At 40.0% G+C, this 18,685-nt stretch overlaps 1 protein-coding gene across 1 annotated transcript in view; it reads right to left on the bottom strand.

The window, feature by feature from the left end:
• LOC138427225 (glycerophosphodiester phosphodiesterase domain-containing protein 4-like) overlaps positions 1-18,685 on the bottom strand; it is a 125,677-nt gene that overhangs the window by 13,698 nt on the left and 93,294 nt on the right. The window contains exon 13 of the mRNA XM_069566594.1: positions 10,002-10,149. Within this exon, the coding sequence (XP_069422695.1) occupies positions 10,002-10,149 (148 nt within the window). The remainder of the gene's footprint in view (positions 1-10,001; positions 10,150-18,685) is intronic.

Below are 18,685 nucleotides of genomic sequence, written 5' to 3'. Positions count from 1 at the left end.
AGCCTTCTCTGGACCCAGGACTACAGCCCAAGTTCCTTGGCTTCCAGTGCGCTATGTGTTCATGGCACAGCTTCCCAAACCTGGCCATGCATCCAAATCTACCTGAGCGGCAGCCTTTCCTAATACAGCTTCCTGGGCCTCATTAACAACTCAGGAATCAGAATTTCTGCATCTTTAACAAGCCTCCTAGAAACAAGCAACCAGTCTGTGAACTGGCATTTAGGAATCATTCTTCTAAGCCATTGTGCTTCAAATAAGCATGCTGAAATTATCATTCTTAACTAAGACTAACATGCCTACTTCTTGAGGTTCCTTGACTGAATCACCCGTTTTACAGACCTCTATCTCCTAGCTTCTCTTGCATGAGTTTTTAAATTCTCTGGTTTGATCTTCCCTTTCTGCTTTCATTATTTCACCTCCAATACTACATGATGGTACTGGGTCTGGAATTTTTTTCTTTCTTATGCCATTTTCCACTCTATTCCAAGGTCTTTTCTTGGACTGATTAGTGGAAAAAAAGAGGAGAAAGAAAGAAATGATAGTAATGATTTATTAGTTATTATTTTTATTATTATATAATATTATAATTATTATCATAACAATAACATGAATGATGGTGATAATGATGAGAACTAATATTAATGAGCAATTATAGGAGCTAAGGAAGTGTTCTAAGCATATTAAGGGTATTTTCACAGCTAATCCTTCAAATAGCTCTAGTAGGCAGGTACAGCAGAAGCTTTCAACCAAGTTCCACTAATCTAAGGCTCCTAAAGCCCTCTCAGAACCTGACCAATGTCTTGGCCTGCTCCAAGATGCCCACCAGGTGGGCTGCACAGTCAGTAAGAATCAGTTGTTGTTACTGCTTTAGAACAGTTGCACTTGTTATGATTGTGTGGTGTAATTAAATGTTACTTAGAGCTCTAAAAGCTGAGTAAAAAAAATATGGCATTTTCAATGGATACGAAATCAATGCTTTTTAAAAGGTGATGATGACAGAAAAAGTCATTAAAAAATAAACTGCACGACTTCCTTGGTGGTGCAGTGAATAAAAATCTACCTACCAACGCAGGAGATGCAGGAGACACAGGTTCAATCCCTGGGTTAGGAGGACCTCCTGGAGGAGGAAATGACAACCCATTTAGGTATTCTTCCCTGGAGAATACCGTGGACAGAGGAGCCTGGTGGGTTACAGTCCATAGGGTCACAAAAAGTCAGACACGACTGAGCGTGCACACACTCATTGAAGCGGACATGTGATCAATCCCTGCTCTGGGAAGAGTTCACATACTAAACTAAAGACCACGTGCCACAACTACAGAGTGTGCACTTTACAGCCCGCAAGCCGCACCTTCTGAGCCTGTGTGCCACAACTACTGAAGCCTATGTGCTCTAGGGCCCAAGAACTACAGCTACTGAGCCTGTGTGCCCTAGAGACAAGAGAAGACACTGAAATGAGAAGCCTGCTCGCTACAACAAAGAGTAGCCTCTCCTTGCTGCAACCAGAGAAAGCCCATGCAAAGCAATGAAGGCCCAGTACAGCCCTAAGTAAATAAATAAAAATAAACTGCAAATGAATTAGATGTGAGTGACATGCCAAGGGATTATTATAAAAATCTGGGTGGGTTCCTCATTCTCCCTATGACTTTAAGTTATTATTGTCCTTTAAGACTCGGACATGACTTAGTGACTGAACAACAAAAAAGGGAAACAAACTTAGAAATCATAGCGGTTCATTTGGAGTATATATAAGCAAGTGAATACAGAATTCAATCAGCTAAAATACCCTCAAAGGAAAGACCTTGAATCTATGTCAAAAGGTGAATGAATATTTTTAAATGTATTAGGTATGTATGTGGTGGATTGCCTATAAAATAATCACAATATTCCTCCCCAAATGCAGGCCTGTATGCAATCTGACTTGGTTGTTCCTTTCCATCAAGAGCTAATGTCTGTTGCTCCCTGCCCTACCTTGAATCTGGACTTGGCCATGTCATTATCTTTGGTCTGTAGAACATCAGCAAACATCAGATTAGGAGATCCTTAGGAAGGCACAAGCATTGGGGCTTGACCTCTCTCACTACTGAGAACCCAGCATCACCAGGTGAACATAAGTAAAGCTGGCCTCCTTGAGGATGAGTGACAAAATGAAGGGAGACCACAGACATTCCAGGTAAGACCCTAGACATGTGGATGAGGCCATCCTAGACACCCAGGCCACCCAAACTGGTTGAGACCAGAGAAAGCACTCAGCCATTAAACAGAATGTGAAAAACAAATATTTTAAGCCACTAAGTATTAGGTTGGTTTTTTTGACATGGTCAAATTCAGGATTAGACCAAAGAAAGTGGGGAAACCACTAGGCCAGTCAGGTACAACTTAAATCAAATTCCCTGTTAATACACAGTGGAGGTGATGAATAGATTCAAGTGATTAGATCCAGTAAACAGAGTGGCTGAAGAACCGTGGGCAGAGGTCCATAATACTGTACAGCAGGCAGTGAACCAAACCATCCCAAAGAAAAAGAAATGCAAGAAGGTAAAATGTTTATCCAATGAGGCTTTACAAACAGCTGAGGAAAGAAGAAGTGAAAAACAAGAAAGAAAGGGAAAGGTATACTCATCTAAATGCAGAGTTCCAGAGAATAGCAAGGAGTGACAAGCACGCCTTCTTCAAAGAACAGTGCAAAGAAACAGGAACATACAGAAAGAATAAGATTAGAGATCTCTTTGAGAAAACTGGAAATATCAAAGTAACATTTCATCCAAAGATAGGCACAATAAGGCACAGAAAAAGTAAAGGCCCGATCTCTTCTGTAGAGGCAGAAGAGATCAAGAAGAGATGGAAAAAATACACAGAAGAACTGTACAAAAAGATTTTAATGACCCAGATAACCATGATGGTGTAATCAGTCACCCAGATAACCACGATGGTGTAATCAGTCACCCAGAGCCAGACATTCTGGAGGGTGAAGTCAAGTGGGCCTTAGGAAGCACTGCTGCCAATAAAGCTAGTGGAGGTGATGGAATTCCAGCAGAGCTACTTAAAATCCTAAAGATGATGCTATTAAAGTGATGCATTTAATATGTCAGCAAATTTAGAAAATGCAGCAGTGGCCACAGGACTGGAAAAGGTCAATCCTCATCCCAGTTCCCAAGAAAGTAGTAAAGAATGTTCAAATCACTGGACAACTGCTCTCATCTCCCATGCTAGTAAGGTTATTCTCAAAATCCTCCAAGCTAGGCTTCAGCATTATGTGAAACAAGAACTGCCAGGTGTTCAAGCTGGGTTTAGAGAAGGTAGAAGAACCAGAGATCAAATTGGCAACATTTGCTGGATCATTGAGAAAGCAAGAAAATTGCAGAAAAACATCTACCTCCATTTCATCGACTATGCCAAAGCCTTTGCGTATATCATAACAAACTGTGGGAAACTCTTAAAGAAATAGGAATACCATATCATCTTACCTGTCTCCTGAGAAACCTGTATGCGGGTCAAGAAACAACAATACCCTGAATGGAATAACTGACTAGTTCAGGATTGAAACAGGAGTACAACAAGGCTGTTTATTGTCACCCAGTTTGTTTAACCTATATGCTGAGCACATCATGCAAAATCTACCTCTGGATGAGTTACAAGCTGGAATCAAGACTGCTGGGAGAAACAGCAAAACCTCAGATATATGGATGATACAATTCTAATGACAGAAAGCAAAGAGGAACTAAAGAGCCTCTTGATTAGGGTAAAGGAGGAGAGTGAAAAAGCTGGCTTACAACTTAACATTCAAAAAACTAAGACCATGACTTCCAGTCCCACACTTCATGGCAAATAGAAGGGGGAAAAGTGAAAGCAGTGATAGATTTTATTTTCTTGGGCTCTAAAATCACTGCAGCTGGTGAGTGCAGCCATAACATTAAAAGAAGATTGCTTCTTGGCAGGAAAGCTGTGACAAACCTAGACCGTGTGTTAAAAAACAAGGACATCACTTTGCAGACAAAGGTCTATATCAATCAGTTCAGTTCAGTCGCTCAGTAATATTCAACTCTTTGCAACACCACGGACTGCAGCACGCCAGGTTTCCCTGTCCATTACCAACTCCCTGAGCTTACTTAAACCCATGTCCATCAAGTTGGTGATGCCATCCATCCATCTCATCTTCTTCCCTCCCCTTCTCCTCCCACCTTCAATCTTTCCCAGTATCGGGGTCTTTTCTAATGAGTCACTTCTTCGCATCAGGTAGAAAATATTGGAGCTTCAGCTTCAACATCAATCTTTCAAACTCAGGATTGATTTCCTTTAGGATTGACTGGTTGGATCTCCTTGTAGCACGCAGCACGCCAGGCTTCCCTGTCCATCACCAACTCCCAGAGTTCACTCAAACTCACGTTCATCGAGTCGGTGATGCCAGCTAGCCATCTCATCCTCTGTCGTCCCCTTCTCCTTCTGCCCCCAATCCCTCCCAGCATCAGAGTCTTTTCCAATGAGTCAACTCTTTGCATGAGGTGGCCAAAGTGCTGGAGTTTCAGCTTTAGCATCATTCCTTCCAAAGAATACCCAGGGTTGATCTCCTTTAGCATGGACTGGTTGGATCTCCTTGCAGTCCAAGGGACTCTCAAGAGTCTTCTCCAACACCTCAGTTCAAAAGCATCAATTCTTTGGTGCTCAGCTTTCTTCACAGTCCAACACTCACATCCATACATGACCACTGGAAAAACCATAGCCTTGACTAGATGGACCTTTGTTGGCAAAGTAATTTTGGAGCCCCCAAAAATAAAGCCTCTCAGTGTTTCCATTGTTTCCCGATCTATTTGCCATGAAGTGATGGGAGTAGATGCCATGATCTTCGTTTTCTGAATGTTGAGCTTTAAGCCAACTTTTTCACTCTCCTCTTTCACTTTCATCAAGAGGCTCTTAGTTCTTCACTTCCTGCCACAGGGTGGTGTCAACTGCATATCTGAGGTAATTGATATTTCTCCTGGCAATCTTGATTCCAGCTTGTGCTTCATCCAGCCCAGTGTTTCTCATTATGTACTCTGCATGGAAGTTAAATAAGCAGGGTGACAATATACAGCCTTGACGTACTCCTTTACTGATTTGGAACCAGTTTTTCATTCCATGTCCAGCTTCTAGACCTGCATACAGATTTCTCAGGAGGCAGGTCAGGTGGTCTGGCATTCCCATCTCTTGAAGAATTTTCCATAGTTTGTTGTGATCCACACAGTCAAAGGTCTGTATACAAAGGTCTGGATAGTCAAGGCTATGGTCTTTCCAGTAGTCATGTATAGATGTGAGAGCTGGACCATAAAGAAGGCAGAGCATTGAAGAATTGATGCTTTCAAACTGTGGTGTTGGAGAAGATGCTTGAGAGTCCCTTAGAGAACAAGATCAAACCAGTCAATCTTAAAGTAAATCAAGCCTGAATATTGAAAAGAACTTTCAAAGGACTAAGGCTGGCTAAAGCTATGTTGTGAGCTTAGTCACTTAGACATGACTGAGTCTTTGTGACCCCATGGACTATAGCCTGCCAGGCTCCTCTATCCATGGGGATTCTCCAGGTAAGAATACTGGAGTGGGTTGCCATGCCCTCCTGCTGGGGATTTTCTCAACCCAGGGATTGAACTCAGGTCTCCCATACTGCAGGTGGATTCTTTACCATATGAGCCACAAGGGAAGACCTGGATAAAGCTACCTGATGCAAACAACTGACTCACTGGAAAACACCCTGATGCTAGGAAAGACTAAAGGCAGAAGAGGGTGACATATGATGAGATGGTTGGATGGCATCACCAATTCAACAGACATGAACTGGGGCAAACTCCAGGAGATAGGGAGATAGTGAGGGACAAGAAAGCCATGGGGTGCTGCAGTCCATGGTGTCTCGAAGAGTTGGACAAGACTTGGAGAATGAACAACAACAAAAATGCTAACAGACCACACATCATTTATTTCACAATTCCTCATTTTAAATTTTTGAATTAACAGACCATTAAGCAGAGAGGATTATATTGGATAAAAATGCTTCCATTGTAGTACTTTTGATCCTCAATTTACAAATAAGTAAACTGAAGCCAAGACAGGTTAACTAACATTTCCAAGTTCACACAATAGGTGGCCAGTATCTGAACTTGCATATTCCAACTCAGGGTGAGGGTTGCTTAGGAGAGTCCCTGGGATACTGGCTCCACCTTCCTGAACAAACTGACCTTGGGTCCTTTAAAACAAGTCCAGGCCAGGTGTAGAAAGAAGTTTTTGACTTTCATCTGAATTTTGATTCACATGAATTTATTAACAATTCAAATATTAAAATGAAAATTTTACTTAATAAAGTTTTATTTAATATATCCAAAGTGACAACTATCAAACATTACTGATGTAGGAGGATAGGATTATGGAGGGGTATACTGCTTTCTAACTTATGCATTTTATAATGATTAACTTTATATGATGAACAAGTTTACTCTGTAATCAATTTTTAAAAATAAATTGTTAGAAAAGTATATAGTCTATGCATGAAGGAGGATAATACAGAGACAGACAAGTGGGGAGGCTTCATCTATGCCAAGGGACCTGCCACCCAAGGTTTCCTTGTGGGTCATCTGCAGAGTGCTGCCCAAGGCACCAAGGGAGAAGGGGTAGGCAGTTTTACACTGCCACCATAAGGCCTCAATGCAGTACTGGCCCAGTGGGATTGTGCGCTTGGCCCCGGTCACCTCGCACCTGCTCCTGACTCTGATCAAGTCAGAAACAAGGGCCAGTGAGGCTGGAGCTATAGGGAAAGCAACCTAAAATATCTAAGCTTCTCATTTAGGTGTCTCTGACTAAAACTTTAATGTTCAAGGCAGTTTAGACTTTGGGTTATTACTCTTGATTAGACACTTGATACTGAGCTGAGGCTTTTTGGTGACTAAAAAGAACTTTAAAAATTATCTCAGAGTGACTAGAGAAACTATGGAATCTGAGTGAGATCTTATTCAGGGGTAGGGAAAGACCTAGCTCACAGAGCAGATTTCTGTTGTGGGCTATTGTACCTGACTCAGTCATCCTGCTCTATGCTGATAAAAAAATACAGGCTCTATAGCAGTTAAATGGTTAGCTGGGGCTCTCTTCATAGATAAATGATGGGATTTAGTTGCAAGTGTAAACCAGGTGTTCAGAACCCCACTCCTCTAACCATAAGCAGTATGGTTTCAAAAGTATTTTGCTTAGGACACAGAGTGTTTGTTTTGGAATCAGGTATAAAAAAGTTTTGCCAAGAGAACGCACTGGTCATAGCAAACAACCTCTTCCAACAACACAAGAGAAGACTCTACACATGGACATCACCGGATGGTCAACACTGAAATCAGATTGATTATATTCTTTGCAGCCAAAGATGGAGAAGCTCTATACAGTCAGCAAAAACAAGACTGGGAGCTGACTGTGGCTCAGATCATGAGCTCCTTATTGCCAAATTCAGACTTATATTGAAGAAAGTAGGGAAAACCACTAGACCATTCAGGAATGACCTAAATCAAATCCCTTATGATTATACAGTGGAAGTGAGAAATAGATTTAAGGGGACTAGATCTGATACACAGAGTGCCTGATGAACTATGGACAGAGGTTTGTGACATTGTACAGGAGACAGGGATCAAGAACATCCCCAAGGAAAAGAAATGAATAAAAGCAAAATGGCTGTCTGGGGAGGCCTTACAGGTAGTTGTGAAAAGAAGATAAGCAAAAAGCAAAGAAGAAAAGGAAAGATATAAGCATCTGAATGCAGAGTTCCAAAGACTAGCAAGAAGAGATAAGAAAGCCTTCCTCGGCAATCAATGGAAAGAAATAGAGGAAAAGAGCAGAATGGGAAAGACTAGAGATCTCTTCAAGAAAATTAGAGATACCAAGGGAATATTTCAGGCAAAGATGGGCTCAATAAAGGACAGAAATGGTATGGACCTAACACAAGCAGAAGATACTAAGAAGAGTTGGCAAGAATACACAGAAGAACTGTACAAAAAAGATGTTCACAAGCAAGATAATCACGATGGTATGATCACTCACCTAGAGCCAGACATCCGGGAATGTGAAGTCAAGTGGGTATTAGAAAGCATCACTACGAGCAAAGCTAGTGGAGGTGATGGCATTCCAGTTGAGCTATTTCAAATCCTGAAAGATGATGCTGTGAAAGTGCTGCACTCAATATGCCAGCAAGTTTGGAAAACTCAGCACTGACCACAGGACTGGAAAAGGTCAGTTTGCATTCCAATCCCAAAGAAAGGCAATGCCAAAGAATGCACAAACTACTGCACAATTACACTCATCTCACACACTAGTAAAGTAATGTTCAAAATTCTCCAAGCCAGGCTTCAGCAATACATGAACTGTGAACTTCCAGATGTTCAAGCTGGTTTTAGAAAAGGCAGAGGAACCAGAGATCAAATTGCCAACATCTGCTGGATCATGGAAAAAGCAAGAGAGTTCCAGAAAAATATCTATTTCTGCTTTATTGACTATGCCAAATCCTTTGACTGTGTGGATCACAATCAACTGTGGAAAATTCTGAAAGAGATGGGAGTACCAGACCACCTAACCTGCCTCTTCAGAAACCTATATGCAGGTCAGGAAGCAACAGTTAGAACTGGACATGAACAACAAACAGGAAAAGGAGTACATCAAGGTTGTATATTGTCACCCTGCTTATTTAACTTCTATGCAGAGTACATCATGAGAAACGCTGGACTGGAAGAAGCACAAGCTGCAATCAAGATTGCTGGAAGAAATACCAGTAACCTCAGATATGCAGATGACACCACCCTTATGGCAGAAAGTGAAGATGAACTAAAAAGCCTCTTGATGAAAGTGAAAGAGGAGAGTGAAAAAGTTGGCTTAAAACTCAACATTCAGAAAATGAAGACCATGGCATCTGGTCTAATCACTTCATGGGAAATAGATGGGGAAACAGTAGAAACAGTGTCAGACTTTATTTTGGGGGGCTCCAAAATCACCGCAGATGGTGACTGCAGCCATGAAATTAAAAGACGCTTATCCTTGGAAGAAAAGTTATGACCAACCTAGATAGAATATTGAAAAACAGAGACATTACTTTGCCAACAAAGGTCCGTCTAGTCAAGGCTATGGTTTTTCCTCTGGTCATGTATGGATGTGAGAGTTGGACTGTGAAGAAAGCTGAACGCTAAAGAATTGATGCTTTTGAACCGTGGTGTTGGAGAAGACTCTTGAGCGTCCCTTGGACTACAAGGAGATCCAACCAGTCCATGCTAAAGGAGATCAGCCCTGGGTGTTCTTTGGAAGGAATGATGCTAAAGCTGAAACTCAGTACTTTGGCCACCTCATGCGAAGAGTTGACTCATTGGAAAAGACTCTGATGCTGGGAGGGATTGGGGGCAGGAGGAGAAGGGGATGACAGAGGATGAGATGGCTGGATGGCATCACTGACTCGATGGATGTGAGTTTGAGTGAACTCTGGGAGTTGGTGATGGACAGGGAAGCCTGGCGTGCTTCAATTCATGGGGTCGCAAAGAGTCGGACACGGCTGACCAACTGAACTGAACTGATACTTGGTTTTTTCCGCAAACATCTTGTCACTATCATTGTTGCTGTGCCTTCAGAAATAAGGGGTGCAGTAAGAAAACTCGAGTCAGACCTGATTCTGAATCTTGCATCATGTGATGATGTCAAGGCTATTAATAACATCAAATATCAGATTTCCCATGAGGATACTCCTAGTGGCTAACCCAGAGGGCTGTATTACATTATGCATGAAAGGCACATTGTGGGGATTAAATGAACAGTGATGATTATACCAATAATAACAATTTCTGCCTGAAAATCACAGAAGAATCTGGGTGAGAGAATAGAAAATGTCCCCTCTTCAATGTCACATAAGTCTCTGCTCTTAACTAGCTCCCCTGGAGACTGCACCGTGAGCAATGTAAGGTGGAGAGGGGACAGAGACTCCTATTGTACTAGATTTGGAAGAACAATCTGGACAACCAGCTTACCATGAAGTAGTAAGGGTGATTTATCTTCTTTAGGACCTGAATATTGTCTGTGGTCACTGAGTGAATCCTGGAGCACCAGGCCAGTGAGAAGAGCCAAGGTTCATTGATGATGTACAAGTTGATGGTGATGTTAGCTGCTTTATATTCTCTGGAAAGAAAAAGAACCCACAGGAAATTAAGACTTAATCTCACACTCATCATCTAAAAGGGAACTGGTCACCATATTTGTAAAAGGTGTTTGCTTAAATCACAAGATGCAGTTGGTCATGTGACATCTTATGATACAACATGCTGAATTAGCTCATTTCAGTGAGGACAAAGGACTAGATTTAATACTTTTGCTCCTGTACCTACATTAGTATTTTTCTATTTTTTTTAATTTTTATTGAAATATAGTTGATTTACAATGTTATGTTAGTTTCAGGTTTATAGCAAAGTGATTCATAGTATATGCTGCTGCTGCTACTGCTGCTAAATCGGTTCAGTCGTGTCCGACTCTGTGTGACCCCATAGACAGCAGTCCACCAGACTCCCCTGTCCCTGAGATTCTCCAGGCAAGAACACTGGAGTGGGTTGCTATTTCCTTCTCCAATGCATGAAACTGAAAAGTGAAAGTGAAGTCACTCGGTCATGTCCGACTCTTAGCGACCCGATGGACTGCAGCCTACCAGACTCCTCCATCCCTGGGATTTTCCAGGCAAGAGTACTGGACTGGGTTGCCATTGCCTACCTATATCTAAATCTATCTTCTTTTTAGATACTTTTCCATTGTAGGTTACTATAAGATCTTGAGTACAGTTTTCTGTTGCTGTACACTAGGTCCTTGTTGGCTAGCTATTTTAAATATAGTAGTGTGTTTATTTTAATTCCAAACTTCTAATTTATCCCTCCCCCCTTTCTCTTTGGTAACTATAAGCTTGTTTTCTATGTTAACAGTAATAGTAGTATTTTAGTAAAGTACATGCCCCAAGACAGAAAAGGAAGAAAGAAAGGGAGGGAGGGAGGGAAGAAACAGGAAAGCCCTGTTAGAAGGAAAAGGCAATCTACTCCAGTATTCTTGCCTGGAAAATTTCATGGACAAAGAAGCCTGGCAGGCTACAGTCCATGGGGTTGCAAAGAGTTGGACATGACTAATGTCATGTAAATATTCCTACAATTTGCTTCCATAAGCTAATATGCACCAGCTCCAGTACACTATTGTGTAGCAAATGTACTTACTTCCATCAGAATGCTTAACACCTATTACACTATCTGCTTTCCTATCAGTCTTCTTTACTTGACTATAGCGAATTAAAAGCAGAGATTCTGTGTTACTCATCTCTGTATAGCCAGTACCTGCTTCATAAACAGTTGACTGAAGGAAAAAAGAAATGAATACCAATATGGTAAATATTTATACTTCAAATATAAAGAATTTTTTAAAGCACTTACTAGGGAAAATGGAACCCAAATTTCCCTATGCATTGCATGCTAAGTCACTTCAGTCGTGTCCAATTCTTTGCAACCCCATGGACTATAGCCCACCAGGCTCCTCTGTCCATGGGATTTTCCAGGCAAGAATTCTGGAGTGGGTTGCCATTTCCTTCTCCAGGGGATCTTCCCAACCCAGGCATCGAACCCATATCTCTTACGTCTCCTGCACTGGCAGGTGGGTTCTTCACCACTGGCACCACCTGCATGTTGGTAGATATTTGTGCACTGTCTATAGAGACAGAAAGTAAGTAGAGCATCTAGTAATTCTAATCAAGTTGTCATTTTCAGGGAAAACTTCTCACAAAATATACCATGTAAATCCCTTCAAAAATTTTGCTTAACCCTGAGATGACATAGCATATTGAAAACAGCTATGAGCAAGTCTGCATTTGAATCTAGCTTTGTCTTGTACTAGCTTTGCAGGCTGTTAGGCTCAGTATATAAACTGTAAGATAAAAATAATACTACCACTTTCACAGCAGTGCCTGCAATTAGTTACCCAATATGCTAGAACTATCTCTAAGACAATTATTCATATCACCAGAAGATTAGGAAACAGAAATAAGGAAACAGTAGTAAAAATTTTTGAAGCCAACACACGAAAACCATTCACAATTTCTATCTATTAATAATGAGCCTATAGAAATTGAAACACAATATACCATTAACAATCACCCAAAGAAATGTAAATACGTAGGTATTAAGAAGCATAGGATCTGTAACCCCAAACTAGAATATTTTTAAAGTGAAGAGACACACGTATTTATGAATTGGAAAAGTCAACATCATACAGATGTCAATTCTCCTCAAACTGATCTGTAGGTTAATGCAATTCTTACCAAAATACCACCAAGCTTTCCTTGGTTTGTCTGTTTTTTTCTGTACAATTAACTTGCGCATGTGTGTGTGCTAAGTTGCTTCAGTCATGTTTGACTCTTTGCGGCCTGCCAGGCTCTTCTGTCCTAACTGATTCTAAAATGGGCTTTCTGTCCTAACTGATTCTAAAATGTATGTCAAAAGGCTCAGTCCAAAATTAACTAAAACTATATTGAAAAGGAAGAATAAAGTGAGAGAGAATCATTGCACCCAGTATTAAGGCATACTGTATAGCTACAGTAATCAAAACAATGTGGTATTAGAGAAGGAACAGACATATGGAACAGTAAAACATAATTTTAAACCCAGAAATAGACCCACACAAATGTCAAAATGATTTTTAACAAAGGTCCAAAAGCAACTTAATGGGATAAGGAGAAATTTTTTCAACAAACTGGACTAGAGCAATTGGCCAAAAACATACAGGCATAGGCAAAAAAAAAAAAAAAAAAAAAAAAAACCCAGAAAATTTCAACCTAACACCACACACACACTTCATATAAAAATTGACTCAAGTGGATCATAGATAAATATATAATGTAAACTATAAAACTTGCAGGAAAAATCAAGACCTGTGGGCTAGAAAAAGAACTCTTAGACTCAACAGTAAAAAGCATGATTCAAAAAGGGAAAACTGATATTAGACCTAATCAAAATTTTAAAACTCTTGTTCTGTGGAAGACTGTGTAGGAGATGCTACAGACCAGAAATAGACTGGGACAAATATATGCAAACAAAATATCCAACAAAGGATTATATCTATAATACAGAAAGAACTCTCAAAATTCAACAATAAAATTCAGTTAAGAATGATAAGACATTTCACCAAAGAGGACAGACCAAGGCAACTAAGAACATGATAAGATGTTCAGTATCATTACCCACCAGAGAATGAAAATTAAAACCACAGTGGGATATCACTACACACCTATAGAATGGCTACAGTAAAAATGACAATGGCTGGAGTAGGAAATGGCAACCCACTCCAGTATTCTTCCCTGGAAAATTCAAAATTCCAGGGACAGAGGAGCCTGGTGGGCTACAGTCCATGGGGTCACAAAAGTTGGACTCAATTGACTTTCACTTTCAAAAGAAAGAATGAGAAAGAAAAAAAAAATCACCAGCTAACAGTCACATATTTGGTTCTGAAGGACAACTGTTATTTGATACTGTTTTGATTTCTGGAGAAGATCAGATTTTTTTAGTACTCATGTATAGGTTTCCTCCTTTTCTTTAGTATTAAAGGACAAAGTTGAAAGAGTATTCTATATATCTATGAAAATAAAAGTGCATATCAAATGCATATCCAATCCCACAAGGATTGATTTATTAGTACTTGCACAGCCTTGTGAAAAGTACATGAGGTACCAGGTACATTGGGGGCACATTCATCCTCACAGAAGAGTAGCATTTCAGGGTCAGGAACCATGGTAAAAACCACCATATGATCCAGCAATCCTACTCCTAGGCATATACCCTTAGGAAACCAAAATTGAAAAAGACACATGTAGCTACAACATGGAAGCATGTTCATGCCCATGGATGTCCATCCATCAACAGATGAATGGATAAAGAAGTTTTGCTACATATACACAATGGAATATTACTCTGCCATAAAAAGGAATGCATTTGAGTCAGTTCTGATGAGGTGGATGAACCTAGAGCTTATTATACAGAGTGAAGTGAGTCAGAAAGAGAAAGATGAATATCGTATTCTAACATATAGATTCAGAACCTAGAAGAATGGTAGTGAAGAACTTATTTACAGGGCAGCAATGGAGAAACAGACATAGAGAATAGATTTATGGACATGGGGAGAAGGGAGGAGACAGTGAGATGTATGGAAAGAGTAACATGGAAACTTACATTACCATATGTAAAATAGAGAGCCAAGGGGAATTTGTTGTATGGCTCAGGAAACTCAAACAGGGGCCCTGTGTCAAACTAGAGGGGTAGGATGGGGAGGGAGATGAGAGGGAATTTCAAAAGGGAGGGGATATATGTATACCTATGGCTGATTCATGTTGAGGTTTGACAGAAAATAAAATTCAATAAAGCAATTATCCTTCAATAAAAAATAAAAGGAAAACAAACCAAAAAACTATTACTTATAAAATGTTAGATTTAAAATATTGAAAACTTTAATTTTCCTATCAGATATTTCCATATCCATAAAGCAATTATATGGCAAAATAATTTCTATTCAGTGTTGGTGCATTAGATGGGTTAGCATTGATTCATGATAACAGAATAAACTGAACTATGGACTAATAGATATAAATAAATCCCAGGGTAGGTTAAAAAATATTTTGGAAAACAATTATGTTTAAAATCTAAAAATAAGTGGAAATGTATGACTTAAAAAGACACAAAACCAAAGTCTCCGCAGCTTGCAGACTGCTGATTAGAAGCTTCAGGATTTTCACAATGCAAATCTTTGTTTTGTGTGCTGTTTATTCAAACAAATTAATTCAATGATGTCTAATAAAAATGTTCTCAAAGCAAAAATAAATAAATAATAATAATGACAATGGCATAGACTGGTAAGGACAGAGAGGCTCTGAATCATCATACATTGCTGGTGGGATGTAAAGAGGTACAGGCCCTCTGAAAACGTTTGGAAGTGTCTTAGCTAAATAAAATTTACAAAGTTTCTTATAAAACTTCGAAAACCACCATACCCCAGCAATTGCATTCTTGCCATTAATCCATTAATCCATCTTGCCATTAATTCTAGCCATTAATCCCATAGAAGTAAAAACCTATATTCACGGCAAACAATTCTCAGAAGATAGCAGAAAAAGAAACCCCAAGAACCTGATCTCATCCTGGACAATTACACTGGTGAATCTGTCTATTGTAACTATTAATATTTTTATACTATAGAGTCTACTGAAGCTCTAAATGTTATAGTTAATAAGTTACAGCTCAGTTCAGTTCAGTCGCTCGGTCGTGTCCAACCCTTTGCAACCCCATGAACCACAGCATGCCAGGCCTCCCTGTCCATTACCAACTCCCTGAGCTTACTCAAACTCATGTCCATTGAGTCAGTGATGCCATCCAACCATCTCATCCTCTGTCGTCCCCTTCTCCTCCTGCCCTCAATCTTTCCCAGCAGCAGGGTCTTTTCAAATGAGTCAGCTCTTGGCATCAGGTGGCCAAAGTATCGGAATTTCAGCTTCAACATCAGTCCTTCCAGTGAACACCCAGGACTGATCTTTAGGGTGGACTGGTTGGATCTCCTTGCAGTCCAAGGGACTCTCAAGAGTCTTCTCCAACACCACAGTTCAAAAGCACCAATTCTTCAGCACTCAGCTTTCTTTATAGTCCAACTGTCACATCCACACATGACCACTGGAAAAACCATAGCCTTGACTAGATAGACCTTTGTTAGCAAAGTAATGTTTCTGCTTTTTAACATTCTGTCTAGGTTGGTCATAAGTTTCCTTCCAAGGAGTAAGCATCTTAATTTCATGGCTGCAATCAACATCTGCAGTGACTTTGAAGCACCCTCCACCCCTAAAATAAAGTCAGCCACTGTTTCCAGTGTTTTCCTGTCTATTTGCCATGAAGTGACGGGACCAGATGCCATGATCTTAGTTTTTTGACATTAGTTTTTTGAGCTTTAAGCCAACTTTTTCACTCTCCTCTTTCACTTTCATCAAGAGGCTCTTTAGTCCTTCACTTTCTGCCATAAGGGTGGTGTGATCTGCATATCTGAGGTTATTGATATTTCTCCCAGCAATCTTGATTCCAGCTTGTGCTTCATCCAGCCCAGCATTTCTCATGATGTACTCTGCATAGAAGTTAAATAAGCAGGGTGACAATATACAGCCTTGATGTACTCCTTTTCCTATTTGGAACCAGTCTGTTGTTCCATGTCCAGTTCTAACTGTTGCTTCCTGACCTGCATACAGGTTTTTCAAGAGGTAGGTCAGGTGGTCTGGTATGCCCATCTCTTTCAGAATTTTCCACAGTTTATTATGATCCACACAGTCAAAGGCTTTGGCATAGTCAATAAAGCAGTAATACATGTTTTTCTGGAACTCTCTTGCTTTTTAGATGATCCAGTGGATGTTGGCAATTTGATCTCTGGTTCCTCTGCCTTTTCTAAAACCAGCTTGAACATCTGGAAGTTCATGGTTCATGTATTGCTGAAGCCTGGCTTGGATTGTGGTCAATTTCAGCAATTAGCACAGTAGTAGTTACCCATTCCACACTCCCAGCCACATGACAGGCAGGTGTGCCCATGTTCCTAGAGTAGTTTACACACAGCTTATGAGAGCCAAGGAGTGCAAAAAAGGTCACTATCCTCCAATTATTGGGGATCTGTGCTCTGATCAGTGATTGCTGCTTCTGGCCACAGATGTGCACAGAAAGAGGCATGCAAGCATTTTTGTCTTCCTCATTGCCTCCCTGCCCCCCAACATCACAACTGTGGCAATCTTTCCTCTTCCCACTAAAATGATTTCCAGTGGTTTAAAGGTTCAGCGCTCTTTCCTTCCCATCTTTCAGTTATGTCTTTTCCCCCTTTTGGGAGCCAGACATTAAAGATTAGGACATCGAAAAGCAATTACATATATGGGGAAAGTTGCAAAGTGACCACATATGTCCAGGGAAAGGCACATTACAGACCCGAGAAGACCTTAAGTTTATACCCTCAGGCTGACTGTTGGCATAGAGACAGCCAAAATACAAACAAATAACAAAAAGCAGCAAACCCTGAGGAAAGGGGAGAATCTGATTTCAAGAGTTGCCAGATAATAATTTCAAATGTCCAGTTTTTAAGAAAAATCACAAAGTGTAAAAAGAAACAAGAAAGTATGGTTCATTCAAAGGAAAAACTAAATCTAAAAAAACTGCCCCTGGAAAAGAGCTGATGGCTGATACACAAGACAAAAACTTTTCCATCCTAAAGATACTCAGAGAACTAAAGGAAGATGTAGATAGAGTTTTTAAAATATATGAAGAAAATGGAAACATTAATAAAGAAACAGAAAACCTAGAAAATACTACAGCTGAATTCTAGAGCTGAAAATCATAATAACTGTAATGAAAAACTGACTATTAAGATTCAAAGGCAGATTTGATCAAGCAGAAGAAAGAATCAGTGAACTAGAAGATAGATCAATAGATATTTATGATTTTGAAGAAAAGAAGCAAAGAAGATTGAAGAAAAGGGAACAGAGCCTAAGATATCTGTGGGACATCATAAAACAAGTCAATATATATATTTTTAGGTTCCAAAGGAAGGAGAGAGAAAGAGGCAGAGAGAATATTTGAAGAAATAATCGCTGAATGCCCAAATGTGATAAAAGATATGAATGTAAATATCCAATGAACCTTAAGTAAGGTGAACTCAAAGAGATATACCCTATGACTCACTATAATCAAACTTTCAAAAGCCAAAGGCAAAGAAAGAATCTTGAAATCACCAAGAGAAGCAACTTGCCACATACAAGGTATCCTCAATAACATTCTCAGACTTCTCATCAGGCTTTGGCAGACAGTAGGCAGTGGGTCCAAATATTCAAAGTGTTAAAAGAAAAAAGCCGTCAACTAAGATTTATAAACCCAGAAAAACCTATCTTTCAAATATAAGAGGTATAATACTAAAGAACAAATCTGAGTCCATATTAGACCTCTTTTTTTTTTTAATCTGTGTATTCTATTGCTTTTGAGACAAGCAAGAATGTTGCCTATAGCCCGAAATGCTCAGGATAACCCATTCTCAAGGTTCTGACCTCTAACGGTATAACATTTTCCTATACATGTAGAGATAAAAAGTTGCAGAACAGAGAATAACATTTGTCTTGTTGGAGATTCACAGGCACAAGGGGAAATTTAAGACATTCCCAAATAAACTAAAGCTGAAGGAGTTCATGACCACTAGACCAACCCTGTAGGAAAAACTCAAGAGAATCCTCCAGTTCAGTTCAGTCACTGAGTCGTGCCTGACTCTTTGTGACCCCATGGACCACAGCACGCCAGGCCTCCCTGTCCATCACCAACTCCCAGAGTTTACCCAAACTCACATCCATTGAATCAGTGATGCCATCCAACCATCTCATCCTCTGTTGTCCCCTTCTCCTCCCGCCAGTAATCTTTCCCAGCATCAGGGTCTTTTCCAATGAGTCAGTTCTTCGCATCAGGTAGTCAAGGGACAGTAAATCAAAGTCTTACAGACACATAAAGATCTCAATAAAAGTCAATTGCAAATATAAAAGCTAGTATTATTTTTAACAATTTTGTAACTATAGTCTTTATTTCCCACATACTTTAGTAAAAGGAGAAAGTCAGAATTATTAGTCTAACATCTAGTAATTTTGTAACTT

Source organism: Ovis canadensis, chromosome 21 (assembly GCF_042477335.2).
Source record: "Ovis canadensis isolate MfBH-ARS-UI-01 breed Bighorn chromosome 21, ARS-UI_OviCan_v2, whole genome shotgun sequence".
Lineage (NCBI taxonomy): Eukaryota > Metazoa > Chordata > Mammalia > Artiodactyla > Bovidae > Ovis > Ovis canadensis.
This window is presented reverse-complemented; position numbering and strand designations above follow the sequence as displayed.